The following is a 24,433-nucleotide window of genomic DNA, read 5'->3' as shown; positions in this document are numbered from 1 at the left end:
CATGTCTCCTGCACTGATGGTGAATTCTTTACCCACTGAGCCACCTGGGAAGCTCTATATGTTTTGTGTTATATTCTTAGATATATAAAGATTACCCACTATAATCTAGTATACGTCTCTCTATATAAATATATAACATGTATTATATATAATAATTATGTATAAATGTATATACTTATTATATATAAGAATACCCACTGAGAATACTAGAACACATGATTGGACATCCCCCAAAATAAAATTTTAACAAAACTGAATATCATAAGTTACATTACTTGCAGTGACCACATAGTTACTATATTATATATGTTCATCTACCAAGAGAAAATTAGGAACTTTATTGAAAAAAGGAAAGCAATAGAAAATTACAACTAAGATATGTGATAAGTTAAATTCAAATCTTACTAAAATTACACATTATTTTTATCTGAGTTTAGTGTATAGTCAATGCTTAAAAAAAATGTTGACTTAAATTAACAACACAACCCACAGAACAAAAAAAAAAAATTGTACTTTCTGGTGCATCCATCTTGTTAAGAATATTAAGTTACATCAAGTTAGAGTGGATACATATCAATTAATTTCCAACCTGGCATTTTCTCTGTCTTAGAGTCTTGTGTGAATCGAGCAGCACTTTGACCAAATGAGGTATTTTTCAATCCTAATGTTTTCTTCAAGGGCTTGAAAGCAGTTCGAGATTCATTGTATGTGCCAGGAGCTGGAGTGATTGATTTCATAGGGACAAACCTCTAGTAAAGAACAGGAAAATATGCCAGTTAGAAAGTAATGCTACATTTTGATATTTCATGACTTAAAAGCTGCCTTTTTAGTAATATAACATCTGGAGTTTAATTTATTTCTTAATTAAGTGAAGAAAATGTACATGAATTAAGATCTTACACCTATCAAAACATAAAATATATACTTTTAGTAAAATCAGATGTATATTAATACAGTAATGCATTATATACTTTGCTAAGCCAGAAAGACTTTTCAAAGGACATCATCTCATTATGAGATTCAGATGATAGTGTATGGACAATCTCCACATTTAAGATATTCTGAAAGTTAAGATAAATAAAATCTATATGATCAAATACAGTTTCTTCTATGTAATAAAACTACAAATTGACAAAGTTCCTGAATATGTATATTCAATTAACACAACAATATTAGCTACCTTAAGAAAAAATCTTATCGATTCAAACGGTACATAAATCACTTTAACTTATAACATTAAATTTTTTACATTATAAACTTATAATAAGCTTACTTGATATATTCATTTACAGGGAAGCCTGGTGTGCTACAGTCCATGGGGTCATAAAGAGTCGGGCATGACTGAGCTACTGAACTGAACTGACTGATTAAATGTATCTATATGTAAACTATGAAATCTTATGTCATATAGATTGTTTAATTTATTTTTTAACTTTTTTATTTGGAATTAATTTAAAATTTGGAATATTCAAAGATATAAATAAAAATAATACAGAAAATTCCTGTGCCATGTTTATCCAGGTTCACCTACTGTTAATACGCCATTCACTTTTTTCATTTGCCCGCTTTATTTCTGCTTTTCTGTTTGTATGTCCATTATTCCCTCTCTCTATCTCTATACACACACAAAGACACACACACACACAGAACTATTTAATGGAAAGTTATGTATGTTGTGTTGTGGCCAGCCCTTTCTCCCTAAATACTTTGTGTGCATTTACTAAAAATAGGAATATTTTCTTACATGTATTTTCTTAATGTAGCAATGATATAAGACTTTTATTTAATCTACCATTCATATTCCAAATTTGTCAGTTGATCTAATTATACCTCTAATGCAATTTTCCCATCCAATACATCATCTAGCCTAGGCTCAGATATTGCTTTTAGCCTCCTTTCATGTAGAAACATTTCCAAAGCCTTCCTAAATATTATCTTATTATTTAAATGCTGAGTACAATATTTTTAAATGGTAATATTCAACCCTGGCTGCATTTCTTGACAAGTTTAAAAAAAAAATTGATGCCTGCCTGGGCCCTATTCTGGACCAGTTCCATCAACTCTGGGAGACAGGAAAGAAAGCAATTGGATTTGTACTAAAATTTCCCAAAATATTCTAATTTGCAGCAAAAGTTGAGAAGCATTATTATAAAGAAAATCTTAGGTTTTAAAAATTACTAGTTGAGGACATAAGAAAATTCAATGCATTTAGATAAAATACCAGACAAATCCTTAAGTTAATGAGTTTTTAAAATAACTATCCCAGAAACATAATATGTCTTTATTCCTAAAAAACAAAAATTGTCTTCTAAATCCACCAGTTAACTGAATTATTGCTTTTTCAATCATGCTGCTGCTAAGTCACTTCAGTCGTGTCCAACTCTGTGCGACTGCATAGACGGCAGCCCACCAGGCTCTCTCGTCCCTGGGATTCTCCAGGCAAGAACACTGGAGTGGGTTGCCATTTCCTTCTCCAATGCATGAAAGTGAAAAGTGAAAGTGAAGTCGCTCAGTCACGTCTGACTCTTCGCAACCCCATGGACTGCAGCCTACCAGGCTCCTCCATCCATGGGATTTTCAAGGCAAGAGTACTGGAGTGGGGTGCCATTGCCTTCTCTGTTTTCAATCATAGTCATTAATAAATCTATCCCTATTCAACTAAACACTAACGCTACCCTAGCAGGCAGTCCTGTTGGTTTTAACTCTTTCACATCTTTCACTTCAGAATCCCTTAAGCAAAACTGATACCATATTCCTTTTCATTTCTGAGAAATATATTTAAAATATTATAATTGATGCCAAGTGATGTCATATTAGGACAATATATTAGATGAACAGAACAGCATAAAAACTGAGAGTTCTGGTTGCAAAAATGTGATTTTTAAAAAATTAAGGGCACACACAGTATCTCACTCCCCTACATTCATTCTGTGTTGTACCTCAAGTACCATCAAGCTGCTCAAGGCAAAAACCTAGTATTCATTCTTTATTCCTCCTAGTCCCTTACCCGGAGAAGGCAATGGCACTCCACTCCAGTACTCTTCCCTGGAAAATTCCATGGGCAGAGGAGCCTGGTAGGCTGCAGCCCATGGGGTCGCGAAGAGTCAGACACGACTGAGCGACTTCACTTTCACTTTTCACTGTCATGCATTGGAGAAGGAAATGGCAATCCACTCCAGTGTTCTTGCCTGGAGAGTCCCATTGACAGCGGAGCCTGGTGGGCTGCCGTCTATGGGGTTGCACAGAGTCGGACACGACTGAAGCGACTTAGCAGCAGTAGCACCAGCAGTCCCTTACCACAACATTAACTCATTAAAAAGTCATGTTAATTACGTCTCCAAAATATACCTGCAGTCTAACTGTCTCCAAGGAGGTGCTTAAGTACAATGAAACCAAAGTAGTCACATGCAGTCATCTAAAGGTTAATAACCTTCCCTAGTTAAGTAAGATAATCAGAGTTTACACAGTACAATTGGAGAAATATCACAACTACTTGACCCAGATAGTGCCACATTATAAATGTTAGAATTATAATGTTCTTGCCTAAGGAATAGCTTCAGCTGAGTTCAGTTGCTCAGTCATGTCCAACTCTTCACAACCCCATAAATCGCAGCACGCCAGGCCTCCCTTTCCATCACCAACTCCCAGAGTTCACTCAGACTCACGTCCATTGGGTCAGTGATGCCATCCAGCCATCTCATCCTCTGTCGTCCCCTTCTCCTCCTGCCCCTAATCCCTCCCAGCATCAGAGTCTTTTCCAATGAGTCAACTCTTCGCATCAGGTGGCCAGGAGTTTCAGCTTCAGCAACATTCCTTCCAAAGAACACCCAGGACTGATCTCCCTTAGAATGGACTGGCTGGATCTCCTTGCAGTCCAAGGGACTCTCAAGAGTCTTCTCCAACACCACAGTTCAAAAGCATCAATTCTTCGGTGCTCAGCTTTCTTCACAGTCCAACTCTCACATCCATACATGACTACTGGAAAAACCATAGCCTTGACTAGACAGACCTTTGTTGGCAAAGTAATGTCTCTGCTTTTGAATATGCTAAGTTGGTCATATCATTTCTTCCAAGGTGTGTCTTCTAATGTCACGGCTGCAGTCACTATCTGCAGTGATTTTGGAGCCCAAAAAATAGTCTGTCACTACTTCCACTGTTTCCCCATTTATTTGCCATGAAGTGATGGGACCAGATGCCATGATCTTCATTTTCTGAACATCTGGTTTCAAACCAACTTTTTCACTCTCCTCTTTCACTTTCATCAAGAGGCTCTTTAGTTCCTCTTCGTTTTCTGCCATAAGGGTGGTGTCCTCTGCATATCTCAGGTTATTGATATTTCTCCCGGCAATCTTGATTCCAGCTTGTGCTTCATCCAACCCAGCATTTTTCATGATGTTTCATGATGTTTCATGACTGGTTTGATCACCTTCCAGTCATATACTCATTAGCAAAATATATTTAAAACCCAGAGTAAAATTTCTTATAAGATAAACTGAACTTTCACATATGCAAATTTGCTTAGTAGAAAATGCTTAATAAAAATTACAATTTGAATACTAATCTCTGTAATATTCTTAATATTGTAATCTTATGTTATTTAAGTCTACCCACATTTTTGGCAATATGATTTGCCTAGACTATATCTGTTCCCAATTTGTTTATATACCACTTTTCTTTTTATAATCTTACTAACACTACTGAATTTGTCGCTAGTGTTTCCTTTTACCTGTTATCCTCTATCCGTGAAACAACTGTAGAACATTACCTTGGATTGAGAAAGAAAAGCAGGTGATGCACCATTCACATTTGATGTCGCACTTTTATGCTTCTGAAATTGACTCTTAATGTCATATTTTCCTGGCCCTGGTACTCCCTAAATTACAGAAAGAAAAAAAGACATGCTCTCATTAAGAAAGTATCTATAGCACCTAAGGGAACAGTTGGTTAAATATCTGAACCAAAGTTGCTGCTGCTGCTGCTGCTAAGTCACTTCAGTCGTGTCCGACTCTGTGTGACCCCATAGACGGAAGCCCACCAGGCTCCCCCAGCCCTGGGATTCTCCAGGCAAGAACACTGGAGCTACAGGGCTTTCAAGTGATATTACCAAAGCTCTTCATTAAAAAGCAAGCCAGAACAAACTTAAGAGCAACAAACAAAAAAAAGAGAGAAAGGCTTTGCTTTCCTTTGCAAAGCCTCCCAGGAACCTAAAAACATACTGCTTGAAACTTTGCTGCCCTCTACTGATAGATCTCAGAAAAAAAAATTATCTTAGCCCTTCACGTGATTAAACATTACATTAAATAAATATATTTCTTCCATTTAACTTATACAACCAGCTCTTCTATTTTAACTACAAATTTTAGAAGATATAAGACATTAAGCTTTTAACTAAATACTTTACAAAAGATAAAATTAACTCAGTAAATAATAGGATTGAGTTTTAATTATCCTGCTAGTAAAATATAAATATGTATCAGGAAGTACTATTTATTCATCATCAAATATTTTAATTACCTTGATAAAGTACCTTTCATAGTATATAAAAAGATTTAAATCATCTGCTTCATATATAACACTCCTACTTTTCTATAGTTGAAAGAATTATACATTGATTTATAAATTAAATACTGGGCTTATAACTTGGATATAAAATAAAATTCTATCAGTAAATTCTGTCACCTATATTATTATAATACATCAAAATCCAACCATGTTTCCCAACCTCTACAAGTACTCGATCCAAGCCACCATCTCTTATCCAGGTAACTGTAAAAATCTTCCTAACCACCTCCCCTGCTTCCAATATTGCCCATCTTCAGTCTGTTTCTACCACAGAAGCTAGCAATGGGTCCAGTTAAGGCCCTTAGTCAGGTTGCACCATCCCCCTTCTCAAACCCATTCAATGGTTTTCAATCTCACTTCCAAAAAAAAAAAAAAGATCCTAAATATGAAATGAATTTCACTTCCAGACACTCTCTTACCACTCTAACCTCCTCTCCTACTACTCTCTCCACTCTGTTTCCCAAAAGATCAATCACATATTCACCTAAGGACCTTTGCACTTACATTCTCTTTGCTTGGAATGTTCTCCTATATAGCTCCAAGGCTCACTCTTTCAATTCAATCAGTTCACTACTCAGTGTTACCTTCTCAGTGAGCCACTTCCAGGAAACCCAAAGAATCCCTGTTCCCTCTCCTATTTCTCAACCTTTTCATTTTTTACTACCCAAAATATCATTTCCTGCTATGTTGTAAGCTCCAAGAGGGCAGTTTTGCTTTGTTTTTTTGTTTTGTTTTGTTTTGTTTCTGTTTCATTGGTTGCTGTATCTTTAGAGAACAGAAGAGTAGCTGGGGCACACTAGGTGCTCAGTAAATATCTGCATGAACTCATGCACTGAATCCTACATTTTCAATGGCCATATAATGACTTTAGAAGATATGTCCCTCTGGGAACTAATATGTCTCCAAAGAATAGCATTATCTATTTGTAATAATAGTAAAATATCTATAATTTAAGTAAAAAAATAATTTGAAAAATTCTTTAGGAGAAATTCTAATACATAAATACCTCTTCTTAAAAACAAATTAGATTCTAAAAATGTATGCAAAAGTCCATATTATATTGTCTCAAATGAACAGAGTTATGCAATTATTTGACGGCTGACAGAAAGATTCACTTTGATCATGGCATCTAAGTTTGTTTTTTCCTATGAACTTGCAGAAAGATACATTCAGAAGAAAAAAAATTTCTATATAATTCTGAGTGTATATAAACCTATGAAATATGTATCAAATACAAAAATATGAACAAATATTCAAATACATGATATAATATGTATTTTTTTTACAGATATGCTGTATCAGTTTTCTCTCTGTATAGGCAGGCATGATAAAAAATAATTAGCTACTGACAAACAGGGACTACTACTACTTGCCTCCTGTTCTGAACAGTTGTCTAGTTGGTCATTAATATAGAGCATAGGGAAAAGACTAAGTGTGATTAACGAGGTGAGTGAATATACTTAGTCTTGAGAACTATTTTGCTAAAGACTAAATGAAATCGTGATCTCTTCAATAAATACTTCCTTTTCCTTTTCTTCTGTTTTCCACAAAGTTTCTAATATTACTGAACTTTGTTTCACTAAAATAACATAGAATAGTAAAATCAGGTCTTTACTTATAAAAAGTTAGAATTTAATAAGCCAATTCTAAATAAGTTCCAAAGTAGGACTGTGAGACACTGACCACTGAAGGGCAGGTCTCCCTTTGTGACAGTGTAAGAAGGTAAAATAAACTCTGCAAAGGCCAAACCCTAGACATGGGATGAAAATGCTGTGATATTTATCCTGCTTTTACAAACTGTGATCAACAAAACACCTGCACGGATATCAGTCTATTAAGTACAAGGCCTCGCAGTGTCTCCTCTGAGATCTTGAATCAGAATCTTTTTGGGCACAGGAATCTACACTTTTAACAAGCCTCATAGAGGATTCTCAAGCACAATAAAGAACCACAGCTCAGCCAAAAAGGGGTCCCTACCACAGCTTTTTCTGCAAAGCACATCAATCTTAAAGTAGAAGGCTTAGATCTTAAAAGTATCCTGCCCTAGGAAGAAAACTTAAGATTACTGTGGCAGATTGTTTATGTAATCTTTTCATGTACAACCTAACAAAAATGGCCCTCTTTAGACCACGTGCTACCTAATGGAAGGACACACAGTCACTTATAAAGCAGTGTTTCCCCCACCCCAGGCAAAGGAACATGCTTGAGGCAGATGCACTCACCACCTCTTGTAGAAAATTACAGGACAAATAAATTGCTCAACAAATAACTTCAAGGAAAGGAGAGAAAAGAAAAGGGGGAGAGAGCAACAGAGATGTATCAATCAACACCAATGGCAATGCATGGACATTCTGTGGATCTTGTTTCTATATTTATGAGACACTGGAAATTTGAACACTAATTGAAAATCTATCATATTAAGTAAACACTGTGAATTTTTTAAGATAATTATTTGGTTTTTTTAAAGACTATCTTTCAGAGGTCACTACTGAAATGTTTACAGATGAAGTGAAATGCCTAGGATATGATCAAAAAAAAAAAAGCTCTCTTTAAAAACTAGGGTATAATCATTTATTTGATCAGATGGTGTGTAGAAGTTACAGGGACTGGGGAAAGGCAAATAGTTGAACCTTTACTCCTCTAACTTGGAGCCACCATCAGTGATGATTATTTCCACAGAAAATATTAAAAGCTTATTATGTACAAAGCAGTGTACATACTAATAAATAAAGCATGGGCTTTGCTTTTGAGAAGCTTACACTAGATCCCAACCCATGCAATACAAGAGAATTATCTGGGGAACTTTTAAAAATAATAATGCCTCGTTCTACTTTATTCAAACTAAAGCCAATAGAAATGAGACCCAGGCATTATTAAAATTTTAAAAGCTTTCTGTTTAATGTTAACGTGCAGTCACAACTGAACCCTAAAATAGTTTAAAACTCACACTGCTAGGACCCTGCAGGTACAATCACTTTCCAGTGGTTCCATAACTGCCATTTTTCCCTAGAGTTCCAGAGTCCCCTTCTGAAAATAAGGTAAATAAGTGCGACCAAGCTTCCAGATATTTCCTTCAGCTCATGTTCTATAATTTTAAATTCTATAATTAAACTCTATAATTAAATTTTCTTGAAAAAAAAAATTAGAGATACCAAGGGAATATTTCATGCAAAGATGGGCTCAAGAAAAAGACAGAAATGGAATGGATGTAACAGAAGCAGAAGATATTAAGAAGAGGTGGCAAGAACACACAGAAGAACTATACAAAAAAGATCTTCACAACCCAGATAATCACAATAGTGTGATCACTCACCTGGAGCTAGATCCTGGAATGTGAAGTCAAGTGGGCCTTAGGAAGCATCACTACGAACAAAGCTAGTGGAGGTGATAGAATTCCAGTTGAGCTATTATTTCAAATACTAAAAGATGATGCTGTGAAAGTGCTGCCCTCACTATGTCAGCAAATTTGGAAAACTTAGCAGTGGCCACAGGACTAGAAAAGGTCAGTTTTCATTCCAATCCCTAAGAAAGGCAATGCCAAAGAATGCTCAAACTACCACAATATTGCACTCATCTCACACGCTAGTAAAGTAAGGCTCAAAATTCTCCAAGCCAGGCATCAACAGGACGTGAACCATGAACTTCCAGATGTTCAAGCTGGATTGAGAAAAGGCAGAAGAACCAGAGATCAAATTGCCAACATTGGCTGGATCATCAAAAGAGCAAGAGAGTTCCAGAAAAACATCTATTTCTCCTTTATTGACTGTGCCAATGCCTTTGACTGTGCGGATCACAACAAACTGTGGAAAATTCTTAGAGATGGGAATACCAGGCCACCTTACCTGCCTCTTGAGAAATCTGTATGCAGGTAAGGAAGCAACAGTTGGAACTGGACATGGAACAACAGATGGGTTCCAAATAGGAAAAGGAGTACATCAAGGCTGCATATTGTCACCCTGCTTATTTAACTTCTATGCGGAGTACATCATGATAAATGCCAAGCTGGATGAAGCACAAGCTGGAATCAAGATTGCCAGGAGAAATATCAACAACCTCAGATATGCAGATGACTCCACCCTTATGGCAGAAAGTGAAGAACTAAAGATCCTCTCAATGAAAGTGAAAGAAGAGAGTGAAAAAGTTGGCTTAAAGCTCAACATTCAGAAAATGAAGATCATGGTATCTGGTCCCATCACTTCATGGGAAATAGATGGGGAAACAGTGGAAACAGTGACAGACTTTATTTTGCAGGGCTCCAAAATCACTGCAGATGGTGACTCCAGCCATGAAATTAAAAGACGCCTTACACCTTGGAAGGAAAGTTATGACCAAGCTAGACAACATATTAAAAAGCAGAGACATTACTTTGCCAACAAAGGTCCATCTCGTCAAGGCTATGGTTTTTCCTGTGGTCATGTACGGATGTGAGAGTTGGACTATAAAGAAAGCTGAGTGTGGAAGAATTGATGCTTTTGAACTGTGGTGTTGGAGAAGACTCTAGAGAGTCCCTTGGACTGCGAGGAGATCCAACCAGTCCATCCTAAAGGAAATCAGTCCTGAGTGTTCACTGGAAGGACTGATGCTGAAGCTGAAACTCCAGTACTTTGGCAACCTGATGCAAAGAGCTGACTCATTTGAAAAGACCCTGATGCTGGGAAAGATTGAAGGCGGGAGGAGAAGGGGACAACAGAGGATGAGATGGTTGGATGGCATCACTGACTCAATGGACGTGAGTCTGAGTAAACTCCAGAAGTTGGTGATGGACAGGGAGGCCTGGAGTGCTGCAGTCCATGGGGTAACAAAGAGTCAGACACGACTGAGTGACTGAACTAAACTGATAATTATATTTTTAATTTTCAAGTTATCTTTATTATTCTTGACATCTTCTTTATTCATGTATGCATTATCCTCCATCTTTCTCTGAATATTAATTATAATTTTAATTATTTATAATTTTGTTTTACTATCTGTTTCCTTGGAGTTTCCTTGATGTTGGCTTCTTGATTTTTTGCTTTTGTGTTTCATGTCAGGGAGTTCCCTCAAATGTCTGGTGATCCCTTCCTCTTCATTCAGATGTAAGAGTGAGTCACTGAAAAATGTTACTTAAAATTTCACACGTGAATAGATGTGACTTGAAACCTACTGAACTTCATTATGTTGTGACAGCCTCACAACTCAGCCTTTGTATTAGCAGGCCCCCAAATGTCACTCTTTGCTCATCCCTGGCTGACAATTTCGGTGAGTGGGAAAAGTGCCTAGAACATCTCCCTACTCTCTATATAAGCTTAAACTCTCCATTTCCTTTCTTCCCTACTTATAATTATGAAAAAGTAAAATATACAAAACAATTCCCACATATACATTACCCAGGGTCAATAATCCTCAACTACATCCCCATATGTTTCTAATCCAATCAATCTGCCCAATTCTCACTCATGATATACAGGAAAATCCAAAATATCATATAATTTCCATCAATAAATACTTTAGGATATATCTCTAAAAAATAAAGGGCTCTTTCTTTAACATAACCACAAAACCTTTTTTCTATCTAAAAAAAATCAACATTTGACTTCTTAATTATCAGAGTTCAAATGTTTGTGATTGCCTTATAAATTCATGTATATATTAAATATATATCAAATGTGGAAATATAGAAATAAATACATACATAAAGGTATAATGCAAAAAGATTGCAGAAAGGGCAAAGATAAGGGGTGGGGGGAATATTTCTTTTTACTAGCTCCATTCAGATATCACAAGGTTTTACTTTAGATGCTTTGTTTAGTCTATAAAACTCAATTTTGCGATCAATACTTACTTAGATAATGTTTTTAGCTTTCCCTTTCTGTGATCCTTCTTACAAATAAACACTAATTCCCTATAGTTACTGAGCATCACTGTGTGGCAGGCACTGTACTTGATACTATTCCTCTTATCTTTAATCCTTAAAAATCCTGCAAGATAAACAAAATTACTCAAGTTTGCCTAATTGGGAAAATAAGATCCATGGAGATTAAGGAACTTACCTCTAAGACAACTAGTCGGAACACAAAGAAAACTAAGGTCTGACTAACTACAAAGCCCCTCTTCTTGTCTTCAAGGAATATTACCACAAAAGTTTATTACACAGATCATGGCAAAACTGGTTGAAGACCATTAAATTTTCATCAACCTATTACATAGTGACACGTCCTCTTTTATACTTCATAACAGAGTTCCTTTGGTTGTCCATTTTTACAAATAACTGAATTGCCAGATATGTGCTAGGTACATGCTAAGTTCCTGGATGTATAACAGGACAGACCTGTGCCCTCAGGAAGTGAAAATTCCAGTGAGAAAGACAGACAATAACACCGAACAGATAAATAAACTATTTCTAAATGGCAAGTAACGCAATTTGTATGAAGAATACAGAGTGCTAAGTTAGAAAGTAGCAGTGGAACTTAGACAGGAAAGACAAGTTATGCTGAAACCTAAACACAAGAAGGAGCTTATCTTGGGAAGAATGGATGGAACAGAAAAGCATATACAAAGGGGAAATTGGTCAGTACAGCATTCCTGGAAGAGGCTGGCAGGAACGAGTTTACATCTAGAAGTAAAATTTCTCAGTCATACGGTAATACTATATTTAGCTTTTCAAGGAATCATCAAACTGTTTCCCATAGAGACCACACCATTTCACATTCCAACTAACTACGTACAAAGGTTTCAGTTTTGGCACATCCCCACCAACACTTGTTGTTTTCCATTTTTTTATTATGTAAATCCCAGTAAATGTGAAATGGTACCTTGCAGTGATTTTGATATGCATTTTCCTAATGACTAAAGGTGTTGGATATCTTTTTGTGTGTTTACTGAGCATTTGTATATCTTCTTTGGAGAAATGTATATTCTCAAAAAGTCTTTTGCCCATTATTCAATTGGGTTGTTTGTCCTTCTGTTGTCAGAAAACATTTTAAGATGATATATCTGCCTGCTTGTGAAGATAAAAGAAGGGAGTGAATTTGCTATATGGCTCAGGAAACTCAAACAAGGGCTCTGTATCAACCCTGGGATGGGGTTGGGAGGGGTGGGAATGGGGAGGGAGATGAGAGGGAGCTTCAAAAGGGAGGGGATATATGTATACCTATGGCTGATTCATATTGAAGTTTGACAAAAAACAGCAAAATTCTGTAAAGCAATTATCCTTCAATAAAAAATAAATTAATTTTTTTTAAAAAGGGAGTGAGACTGGAAGCAAAGATACCTGTTAGGAGGCTATTTCAGAAGTCCAGGCAAGATGATGCTTTCTTACTTTGACTAAACAATAGTTCTAGTAATGATAATACAGTAATTATAACAACAAGAATAATAATCATGACAGATTGTCTACAAACATGCCCACCAAAAATTCTTCCTATCCCTAAAAGTTCATGCCTTACCTCCCATCAGCAGATGGAGTTCATCTCCCTGTTTATGAATCTGAGCTGGCCCTGTGACTTGTTCAGACGAAGAGAATATACGGCAAGTTACACAGCACCATTTCCAAGCCTAGGTCTTAAGAGGCCTGACATGTTCCAAATTTGCAGTCTCAGAGCCCTAAGCCTGTTACACAAGTCCAACTACCTAAAGGAAAGTGAGGTCCAGCTAGCTTCCAGTCATTACAGCAAACCCAGCTAAGATGTCTCACATATGAATGAAAGCATCCATCTTGGGTACTCTGGAATGCAGCTGGATGAGTGGTCTTAGCTGGTACCATATGGCTTAGAAAAATTACCCAACTGAGTCCAAAAATCCAGAGAATTACTGTACGATGAAGGTTAATTTCAGCAGGCCTAGAATTGGGGTGAGTTGCTCTCCTAAAGCATCGACAAGGCACTGATCCTTGGTCAAGATGAGAAACTACTGATTAACAGTTTTGTTTTGAAATTATGAAACCCTCATGAGTTTGAGTGGTTGGCATCAGCTTGTTAGCATTGTTCATTGATAATAATAATTTGCACCTGGCCACAGTGAGATAGAAGGTTCCATAGTTGATTCTGGTTACGCAATAGAAAATGCCTACGTGACCAGTAAAGTACAAGAAATTCTGATAAAAGACTTCATCTGAGCTCCCAGGTTTTGAGATATCCACACATCTGTTAGCGGTTCCTGATCTAAGACAGAAAGCATGTCCTGATATGGCCTTATGGAGAGAAGACAATTAGAGCTCACTCCTGGCCTCTCTGGAACCTTTGCAGCCACTTTATTGCTGTTGCTATTTGTATTCTTTGTCTGCAAGAAACTGTAGATAAGTATCATCCTTTGGGGCCTTGAGTCTTCTCTAGCAATCTAACCTCATTTGTTGCTATTAGCACAATCATGAAAATAACAAATAGTTGCTGTTTTAGGGCACTGCATTTCAGGGCAATTTGCTAGGCAGCAATAGGTGACCAAAACAAAGCTAACATTTACTGAGTATACACTCTTTTTCAGCAATAAATTCACAGACAAGAAAATTGTGACACAAAGAAATTATTTCCAAAAGCAACATGGCTTGTAAGTAGGTGACTCAAATATTATCGGCTACTAGCACAATCCCAATTTCCAACTCCCCTTTCCATAACCATATGCCAGATAGGGGTAGCCTTGTGACGCTGTCCTGGCTGATGTCATATAGTGTGTGTGTGCGTGCTCTGTCACTCAGTCATGTCTGACTCTTTGCAGCCCCATGGAGTGTAGATCACCAGGCTCCTCTGTCCATGGGATTTTCTAGGCACAAATATTGGAGTGGGTAACATTTCCTCCTCCAGAGGAATGTCAAGATCCAGGGATCAAACCTGCATCTGTTGCACCTTCTGCATTGGTAGGTGGATTCTTTGCCAATAGCACCACTTACTGGGAAGTAAGCACTTGTCAGGTGGAGAAAATCTAATAGAAGGAAGATCAGGGTTAGAAGAAAGACAAGTTCAATTTTGAAATGTTACTTTTATAGTTCTTATAAAACATCAAGCTAGAGGTATCACACAGACAGCAATTTGTGGAAGACTGGAGCTCAGTGGAGAGTTCAAGGTACACTGGAAGTGATCTGTGTATTTGGAAGTGATCAGTACATACAGGTGATACCCAAGGTCATCAGAGTAAAGGTGGTTTCTGAGGATATTGTGTAGACAAAGAAGAGAAAGAATTAAGAATATTATGTAATATTTATGTGATCTCAGTATTGTATTAATTTCAATATTAATTTATATATAACTAATCCTTGTATGCAGGTCAGGAAGCAACAGTTAGAACTGGACATGGAACAACAGACTGGCTCCAAATAGGGAAAGGAGTGCGTCAAGGCTGTATATTGTCATCCTGCTTATTTAATTTATATGCAGAGTACATCATCGGAGAAGGCAATGGCAACCCACTCCAGTACTCTTGCCTGGAGAATCTCATGGACAGAGGAGGCTGGTAGGCTACAGTCCATGGGGTCGCTAAGAGTCAGACAAAACTGAGTTACCTCACTTTCAATTTTCACTTTCATGCACTGGAGAAGGAAATGGCAACCCACTCCAGTGTTCTTGCCTGGAGAATTTCAGGGTTGGGAGACCCTGGTGAGCTGACATCTATGGGGTCACACAGAGTCGAACATAACTGACGCGACTTAGCAGCAGCAGCAGAGTACATCATGGGAAACACTGGGCTGGAGGAAGCACAAGCTGGAATCAAGATTGCCGGGAGAAACATCAACAACCTCAGATATACAGATGACACCATCCTTATGGCAGAAAGTGAAGACGAACTAAAGAGCCTCTTGATGAAAGTGAAAGAAGAGAGTGAAAAAGTGGGCTTAAAGCTCAACATTCAGAAAACTAAGATCATGGCATCCGGTCCCATCACTTCATGGGAAATAGATGGGCAAACAGTGGTTGACTTTATTTTTCTGGGCTCCAAAATCACTGCAGATGGTGACTGCAGCCAGGGAATTAAAAGATGCTTACTCTTTGGAAGGAAAGTTATGACCAACCTAGATAGCATATTCAAAAGCAGAGACATTACTTTGCCAACAAAGGTCCGTCTAGTCAAGGCTATGGTTTTTCCAGTGGTCATGTATGGATGTGAGAGTTGGACTATAAAGAAGGCTGAGCACAGAAGAATTGATGCTTTTGAACTTTGGTTTTGAAAAGACTCTTGAGAGTCCCTTGGACTGCAAGGAGATCCAACCAGTCCATTCTAAAGATCAGCCCTGAGTGTTCATTGGAAGGACTTATGTTGAAGCTGAAACTCCAATACTTTGGCCACCTGATGCAAAGAGCTGACTCATTTGAAAAGACCCTGATGCTAGGAAAGATTGAGGGCAGGAGGAGAAGGGGACAACAGAGGATAAGATGGTTGGATGGCATCACCAACTCGAAGGACATGGGTTTGGGTGGACTCCAGGGGTTCATGATGGACAGGGAGGCCTAGCATGCTGCAGTTCATGGGATCACAAAGAGTCGGCCATGCCTGAGTGACTGAAATGAACTGTGAATTTATGAATCATTCTAATCTCTCAACTCTAACAATTTTTAGAGCATTTACTATACTAAAACACCTAGATTTAATATTTTGGTAAGACTGACGCTTGTTCCATTTTCCAAAGCTAATTAAAATGTTTTTATTCTAGTTTCTAAAAACAAGATGTTGTCCAGAATCCTCTTCTATTATAGCATCTTACAGTAAGAAGAAATAAATTTATAAGGAACTTAAAATGATGATTTGCAACTTAAAATATTTTAGGTATGCTGAATTCAATAAAACATTTGCTATATGATTATAATTGGCATTATTTCTTAATTTAAAATTGAATATGTTTAATAAATATGTCCCAGGTACAGTTAACTCTTTGAGTCATTCAGTCATAATGACTGATTGAACAGAACAATATGTAACTCTGACTTAAGAGTATAGGAAAGAACATGTGTTTATTACGTTCATTTTCATAATTGCAACATAAATTGTGGTTCATTTAGAAAGCATAATGCCCTCTGTTTCTGATCTCAGGAAGCAAAATACTCTGATTTTTAAAAAAGAAACAGTTAAATTTAAACAGAATTAAATCAAATAAGCATGGTTAGAAGAACTCAAAGTAACCAAAAAGATTTGAAAATTTTGTGTTAATCAATAAGTGTATTATAAGTATCACTGGGTCTCAGATATAGCACTTAGGTTATACACCGCTGAAATGAGAAAACTAAATACATGACCAGAAGTGCTCTGTAGAACAAACTGTATACTAGTTGTGCGCTAAGTTGCTTTACTCATGTTCAACTCTTTGCAACCCTATGGACTGTAGCCTGTCAGGGTCCTCTGTCCATGGGATTCTCCAGGCAAGAGTACTAGAGTGGGTTGCCATGCCCTTATCCAGGGTATCTTCCTGACCCAGGGTTTGAACCTGCATCTCCTGGGTCTCCTGCATTGCAGGCAAAATCTTCACCACTGAGCCACTAGGGAACCTTACCATATTTTCAGTAACAGAAATAGAAAATAGCTTTCCCATGTAAATCTAGACAAGTATATCAAGAGTACGTGAACCAAGAACTTCCAGATGTACAAGCTGGGTTTAGAAAAAGCAGAGAAACCAAAGATCAAATTGCCAACATTCATTAGATCATAGAAAAAGCAAAGGAGTTCCAGAAAAACATCTACTTCTGCTTCATTGACTACATGAAAGCCTTTGTATGAATCACAATAAACTGTGAAAAACTCTTAAAGAGATGGGAGTACCAGACCACCTGACCTGTCTGCTAAGAAACCTGTATGTAAATTAAGAAGCAACAGTTAGAATCCAACAGGAAACAACTAACTGGTTCCAAATTGGGAAATGAGTACCTCAAGGCTGTATATTGTAGCCCTTCTTATTTAACATCTATACAAGGTACATCATGAGACATACCAGGCTGGATGAATAACAAGCTGGAATCAAGACTGCCAGGAGAAATACCAACAACCTCACGTATGCAGATAATACCACTTTAATAGCAGAAAGTGAAGTGAAGGGAAGTGAAGTGAAAGTCACTCAGTTGTGTCCAACTCTTTGTGACCCCATGGACTATATAGTCCATGGAATTCTCCAGGCCAGAATACTGGAGTGGGTAGCCATTCCCTTCTCCAGGGGATCTTACCAACCCAGAGATCAAACCCAGGTCTCCCACATTGCAGGCAGATCCTTTACCAGCTGAGCCACCAAGGAAGCCCAAGAATACTGGAGTGGGTAACCTATCTGTTTTCCAGCGGATCTTCCTGACCCAGGAATTGAACTAGGGTCTCCTGCATCGCAGGAGGATTCTTTACCAGGGAAGTGAGTGACCAGGGAAGTCAATGGCAGAAAGTGAAGGGGAACTAAAGAGCCTCTTGAGTAGTGGGAAAGAGCAGAGTGAAAAAGCTGGCTTAAAACTCAACATTCAAAATAAAAAAGATCATGGCATCCAGTCCCGTCACTTCATGACAAATAGAAGGGGAAAAATGTGGAAGCAGTGACAGATTTTATATTCTTGGGCTTCAAAATCACTGCAGACAGTGACTACAGTCATGAAATTAAAAGAAACTTGCTCCTTGGAAGGAAAGTTATGACAAACAGAAGACAAAAAGCAGAGACATCACAATGCTGACAAAGCTCTATGTACTCAAAGCTATGGTTTTTCCAGTAGTCATGTCCAGATATGAGAGGCGGACCATAAAGAAGGCTGAGCATCGAAGAACTGATGCTTTCAAATTGTGGTGCTGGAGAAGACTACTGAGAGTCTCTTGCACAGCAAGGAAATCAAACCAGTCAATCCTAAAGGAAATTAACCCTGAATATTCCTTGGAAAAACAGATGCTGAAGCTCCGATGCTTAGTCACCTGATGTGAAGAGTCCACTCACTGGAAAAGACCCTGATGCTGGTAAAGATTGAGGGCAGGAGAAGAAGGGAGCAACAGAGGGTGAGATGGTTGGATGGCATCACCAACTCAATGGACATGAGTTTGAGCAAACTCTGGGAGATAGTGGAGAACAGAGGAGCCTGGTGCACTACAGTCTAAGGGGTCACAAAGAGTCAGACTCAGCAACTGAACAACAACAATATCAGGAGTGGCAGAATTTAAATGTGAGCTACTAGGTTTGACTGTACATTGGAGTAGAAGATGGTTTTATGAAGTTTCAACCATTTTGTGAGATTGAGGACAGCTGATAAAAGCTACCAAGATTCCTTAATACAGTTGCTCAAATAACACTTCATGTCAACACTGGTATTAGTAATTCAGTTGTGTCAAAAATTTAATATAGCAAATCTGAACCTATATTGCCAAGTTCTAAGCTAGAGTAAATATGAGTAAACATGGATATCCTGAAAATGAAAAATGTCACCACAATAATCAACAATTATGTAAGAATTACGTGATTCTGTGTTCAAAAATTTTTCACTGAGAAAACATACAAATAGTTTACGTAGTTTTCCTGCAGTTATATATCCAAATGATGGATGATCATTGTGGCCAAGGTTTAAAATGCTTATATTAGTAAATTAGAACTATGTGAATGTTCAGAATTCATTGACATTTATTACTGTGCAATGCAACATGAACTTCTGCCTAGAGTTATGTAACACAAGTGTATTCTTCCTGCTCCCTAAAAAACTAAATTCCTCTTTTTAAAGAAACAATTGACATTTAACGAATAATACACAATTGAATATATCTAAATGAAATAAAGTTAAGGATTACAATTCTTAAATGAAGCTAAAGGACCCTATACGATTAATTGCTATTATACTCACAAGGATGGAGAAGTCAAATGATGACTGGGGCCAGGTGGGGAATAAGTGTTGAATGTAAAATGGTACACTAAGGATCACTCATCCACACCAGGGGCAGCATTTAATCATCCCCAATTGACTGCTATTAGGTTTGGGCTTTTCTCTTTTTCATTTTTAAGAAAAGCTGAATATCTAGATTATATTTATGAAATTCTACAGGTTACAAATGTTGGTAACTAATTCAATTTTTTATAACTATGAATTGGCCATAATCCACTTGTAGGTTCATTTCAGCCTATCTAGCCACCAGATTTCACACACTGCTCTTAGTCTACTCTTAATCTATCCATATCTTAGTCTAAGTTTAAATATATTAGAATATATCTTCCTATATGAATTTTTGCATATACCTCCAGATCTTGTAAAATCAGAGCCCAAAAGAAGTTTGATAAATGAGTTGGAGTTTTCTATACCTAGCTGTAATAGCATCAGGATGAAATTATAATTTTTATAATTATAAATGATTAGCAGAGAGATGACCTTTACACAGATTGATAGTTCTACAACCAGGATTGCCTAGGTCTGAAAGAATCTCTGAAATGCTATGTAGGAAAGAAAAGCAATTACTTATACATAATTTCACTAGATAACTGTGCAGTGATCAAACTATGGAGTCACATCAAAGGCATTGCCTCATACCATGAAGAAACCAATTGTGTCTTCACAATTCTCATTGTTATGAGATGATCTAACTTCCTGATACATTCCAAAGTCAGTGAATACAATAAGTAAAAATTGTCCACACTTCTCTAGGCTTCCCCAGGAGGTGCAGCAGTAAAGAATCTGCCTGCCAATGTAGGAGACCAAGAGATGCAGGTTCGATCCCTGGGTTGGAAAGATCCCCTGGAGGAGGAAATGGCACCCCTCTCCAGTATTCTTGCCTGGAAAATTCCATGGACAGAGAAGCCTAGTGGGCTACAGTACATGGGGTCACAAAGAAATGGATACGATTGAGCATCCACGCAAGTATAAGCAAGTATACTTCTTTAAGCAGCGTAATGAAAGACATGTTGGTGGCAATCAGAAAATGAAGTGTGAAAGTAGGCTGTGCAGGACACATTTAAAGATCCCAGAAGAAGATAAGATCATTTATCAAATCATCAAGCTATGAAAGAACTAGAATAAGAACCTTCTCTGATTCTGTGTGGTGGAATATCAACATGAATTTCATATAGAGGGTCAAGAAGATGACAGAACAATTTTAATTCGCTAAATTGAGCTACTTGTAATTACGTAAGCAAAGGAGACTCCCTATCTATAGCTTCAATAGTCGTATTTCTTAAAGTTTGGTGTCTACCACTCCTTAATAGGTATCAGTGTACATGAATATCATCAAGTTTACATATTTTTGAAAATGTGTTTCTGGGAGGGGAGGGAGGCTCAAGAGGGAACTGGTATATAATTATGGCTGATTTACATTGTTGTATGGCAGAAACCAACACAACATTGTAAAGCAATTTTTCTCCAAAAAAAAAAAAAAATTTAAGTGTGTTTATTTTCTTGACAACAAAAGAAAATATCTTTTAAATAAGCAATAAAATAAGTTTTATTTCAATGAGAAGGATAATATTATTTGCAATTTTTCACCAAGGTAGCTCTATGCAGCTCAGTGGTGGATAGCTTAATTTATAATTTAGGTTATATTTGCAATTGATCTCTCATGCTGGCTTCTGCTAAGCTGGAAATTTTAAATTTACAATCATAGATCATTATAAATGGCACCAAGTGTTTAGTGGCTGCCAGATAAATATAGATTTTCATATTAACACAAATGGTCCAGAAATTATGGAGAAATGGCTCACTGAAGACTACTTTCAGGACTCAAATAGATGATAAGTTCTAACATTTTACAGCCAAAAGCTGGAAGGCTGGCTGTTTTGACTTGGAAGACAACAATAAATGTATCTCTAATCCACTCTTGTTTTCAGTTCTCAAAATTATTTCTTCATGCTCTGCTGCAGCACTTGGATGTGGTTTATATATTAGCTAAATAATATATCATCAGTTTCTTTTTCCAGACTAAAAAAGACATTAAGCTGGGAAAAGATCCAAATGTCAGTCTCAAGCTATTTGTATTTCAGTTTGATTGCCTTTAAAAATTCTGGGAAAATAACCTTAACACTAAAAAGAACAGTATTTTGGCTTGGAAACGACAAGTTCAGACCACTCAAGGTACTAAAATATGCCACTTGAAAAGACCACATGAAATCATAATGGTCTTACTGGCAGAAAATTTATATTTTATTTCAATAGCTCATATGATCATCTGTCCCTTGTCAACATTCTTACTTCAGTGTGATCAGAAAGTTAAATCTAACATTACTTATTTCTTCATGATCCACACTTAAAGCACACATCGACACTGACTGAAATTTGAATATATTCATACTTTTCACTTTCTGATTCAAATCCAGTTTAAAATTAGAAAGCTAACTGATGATTACCAATTCTTTTCTATGAACAAAGCACAGAATGGATGGCCACTCAGGCGGAGTCTCTTTTATTTACACAGCACACTCCCATGTTGTGATTACGTTTTTTGCTGCTATAACCTAATGCAAGTTTTCAAGTCCACATGTCTCATTAAATCAAAGAAGCACCACTTCTCCTTTTGCTAGAGTTTTCAAAGATCAATAAAAGTAAATGTTGGCAAATTCTTCCCCACATATGTATGTAGCACATATAAGCAAGAGTTGATTCATATTCTGCAAATCAGTAATTTAACACAGAATAAACCAAAATTCTATACATTTGTACAGATATTACTACATGTTTATAGGTACTCTCATATACATATGCTACTAATATTATATGACATTTGCTTATATCATTTAATGAAAGAGATTACTGTGTTTTCTGTGCTTTTACTGTGCTTTCTCTCAGCATAATTATTGTCTTTGACTTTTCATCTTGTTTTATAAGAATATCAGGTAGGAGTGAATCCAGTCACAAATAGCAACAAACCCAACATTGTCTTTAAAAAAAAATTTGTCTCATAAAGTAGTAAGCCCAGAAATGAACCATGTAAGTATTGATTCTGTGACTTAACAATGTCAGTACCCAAGTCTCTGTGACTCTCTTAAACATTTTCTCATTTTGGTACTTCATGGTTATCACTTCAGTTCAGTTCAGTTCCTCAGTCGTGTCCGACTCTTTGCAACCCCATGAATCGCAGCACGCCAGGCCTCCCTGTCCATCACCAACTGCCGGAGTTCACTCAGATTCATGTCCATCAAGTCAGTGATGCCATCCAGCCATCTCATCCTCTGTCGTCCCCTTCTCCTCCTGCCCACAATCCCTCCCAGCATCAGAGTCTTTTCCAATGAGTCAACTCTTCGCATGAGGTAGCCAAAGTACTGGAGTTTCAGCTTTAGCATCATTCCCTCCAAAGAAATCCCAGGGCTGATCTCCTTCAGAATGGACTGGTTGGATCTCCTTGCAGTCCAAGGGACTCTCAAGAGTCCTCTCCAACACCACAGTTCAAAGAAGCATCAATTCTTTGGTGCTCAGCCTTCTTCACAGTCCAACTCTCACATCCATACATGACTACTGGAAAAACCATAGACTTGACTAGACGGACCTTAGTCGGCAAAGTAATGTCTCTGCTTTTGAATATGCTGTCTAGGTTGATCATAACTTTTCTTCCAAGGAGTAAGCGTCTTTTAATTTCATGGCTGAAGTCACCATCTGCAGTGATTTTGGAGCCCAAAAAAATAAAGTCTGACACTGTTTCCACTGTTTGCCCATCTATTTCCCATGAAGTGATGGGACCGGATGCCATGATCTTCGTTTTCTGAATGTTGAGCTTTAAGCCCACTTTTTCACTCTCCTCTTTCACTTTCTTCATGGTTATAGACTAGTGCAAATTCATTACTCCATCTACAATTCAGAAAGTATAAGAACAAAAAAAAAAAAAACAGCAAAGAATAAAGAGGCTGTCTTTTATTATTAAGGGTTTATTGTACAGCTGAGTCTTTCATGAAGAGTATTCAGATGAATTTCAGCCGAATTTGAGGATCAATTAACATAGCTGGCAAGCAATTAACATAATGACTCCTCGAATTGGCAGAATTGTGGCAGGGTTGTGCTTCCTTGCCTTAACCAACTTCTAAAGGCTGCCCCTGTCCTTGGCTTGTGGCCTTGCATTACTCCAGCCTCTGCCTCCATCGTTACATTGCTTTCTCTCTCTCTGCTTCTGTTGTTACAATGCTTTCTCTGACTCTGTCACTGCTCTGCACCTCATAAGAATCCTTGTGATTAGACCACCCTGGTGGCACAGTAGATAAGAATCCACCTGCCAATGCAGGAGACACAGGTTTGATCCCTGGTCCGGGAAGATTCCACATGCTGTGGAGCAACTAAACCCAAGCACCACAACTACTCAGCCCAAGCTCTAGAGCCCACGAGCCACAACTACTGAGCCTGAGCACCACAGCTACTGAAGTCTGTGTGCCTAGAGCCTGTGCTTTGCAACAAGAGAAACCACCACAATGAGAAGCCTGTGCACCCCAACGAAGAGTAATCCCCACTTGCCCCAACTAGAGAAAGCCCATGTGCAGCAACAAAGACCCAGCACAACCAAAAATAAATAAGTAGAATCCTTGAGACTACACTGGGCCCATCAGAGTTATCCAGAAAAATTTCTCTATATCAAGATCCCTAATCTCATCTGTAAAGTTCCTTTTATCATGTTCACATATTCACAGGTTCCAGGAATTATGACTTGAACATCTTTCAGGACACATTATTGTTTCCACCACAGTAAACCCTGTGGTCCCCAAAGATTCATACCCATTCCACATTAAAATGCATTCACCCCATTCCAACATCTCCATAAGTCTGAATTAATTATGGAAGCAACTCAAAGTGTGAAATCTCATCTACATCGCCACAACTCAAATGTCCCAAATTGCATTATTTAAATCACATATTATAAATCAGGTAGGAATGAGACTCTGGATATATTCCATCTGGGGCAAAATTTCTCTCTACCTGAGGACCTAGAAGACTGGAAAAAATGTTATCAGCTTCCCAAGAACAATGATGGGACAATCATATGACAGCAAACAGACATCCCATTCAAAAAG

At 37.5% G+C, this 24,433-nt stretch overlaps 1 protein-coding gene across 1 annotated transcript in view; it reads right to left on the bottom strand.

Moving 5' to 3' along the window:
• STPG2 (sperm tail PG-rich repeat containing 2) overlaps positions 1-24,433 on the bottom strand; it is a 347,431-nt gene that overhangs the window by 207,165 nt on the left and 115,833 nt on the right. The window contains exon 6 of the mRNA XM_052642325.1: positions 590-749. Coding sequence (XP_052498285.1) covers positions 590-749 — 160 coding nt within the window. The remainder of the gene's footprint in view (positions 1-589; positions 750-24,433) is intronic.

This window comes from Budorcas taxicolor, chromosome 6 (genome assembly GCF_023091745.1).
Source record: "Budorcas taxicolor isolate Tak-1 chromosome 6, Takin1.1, whole genome shotgun sequence".
NCBI classification, from domain to species: domain Eukaryota; kingdom Metazoa; phylum Chordata; class Mammalia; order Artiodactyla; family Bovidae; genus Budorcas; species Budorcas taxicolor.
This window is presented reverse-complemented; position numbering and strand designations above follow the sequence as displayed.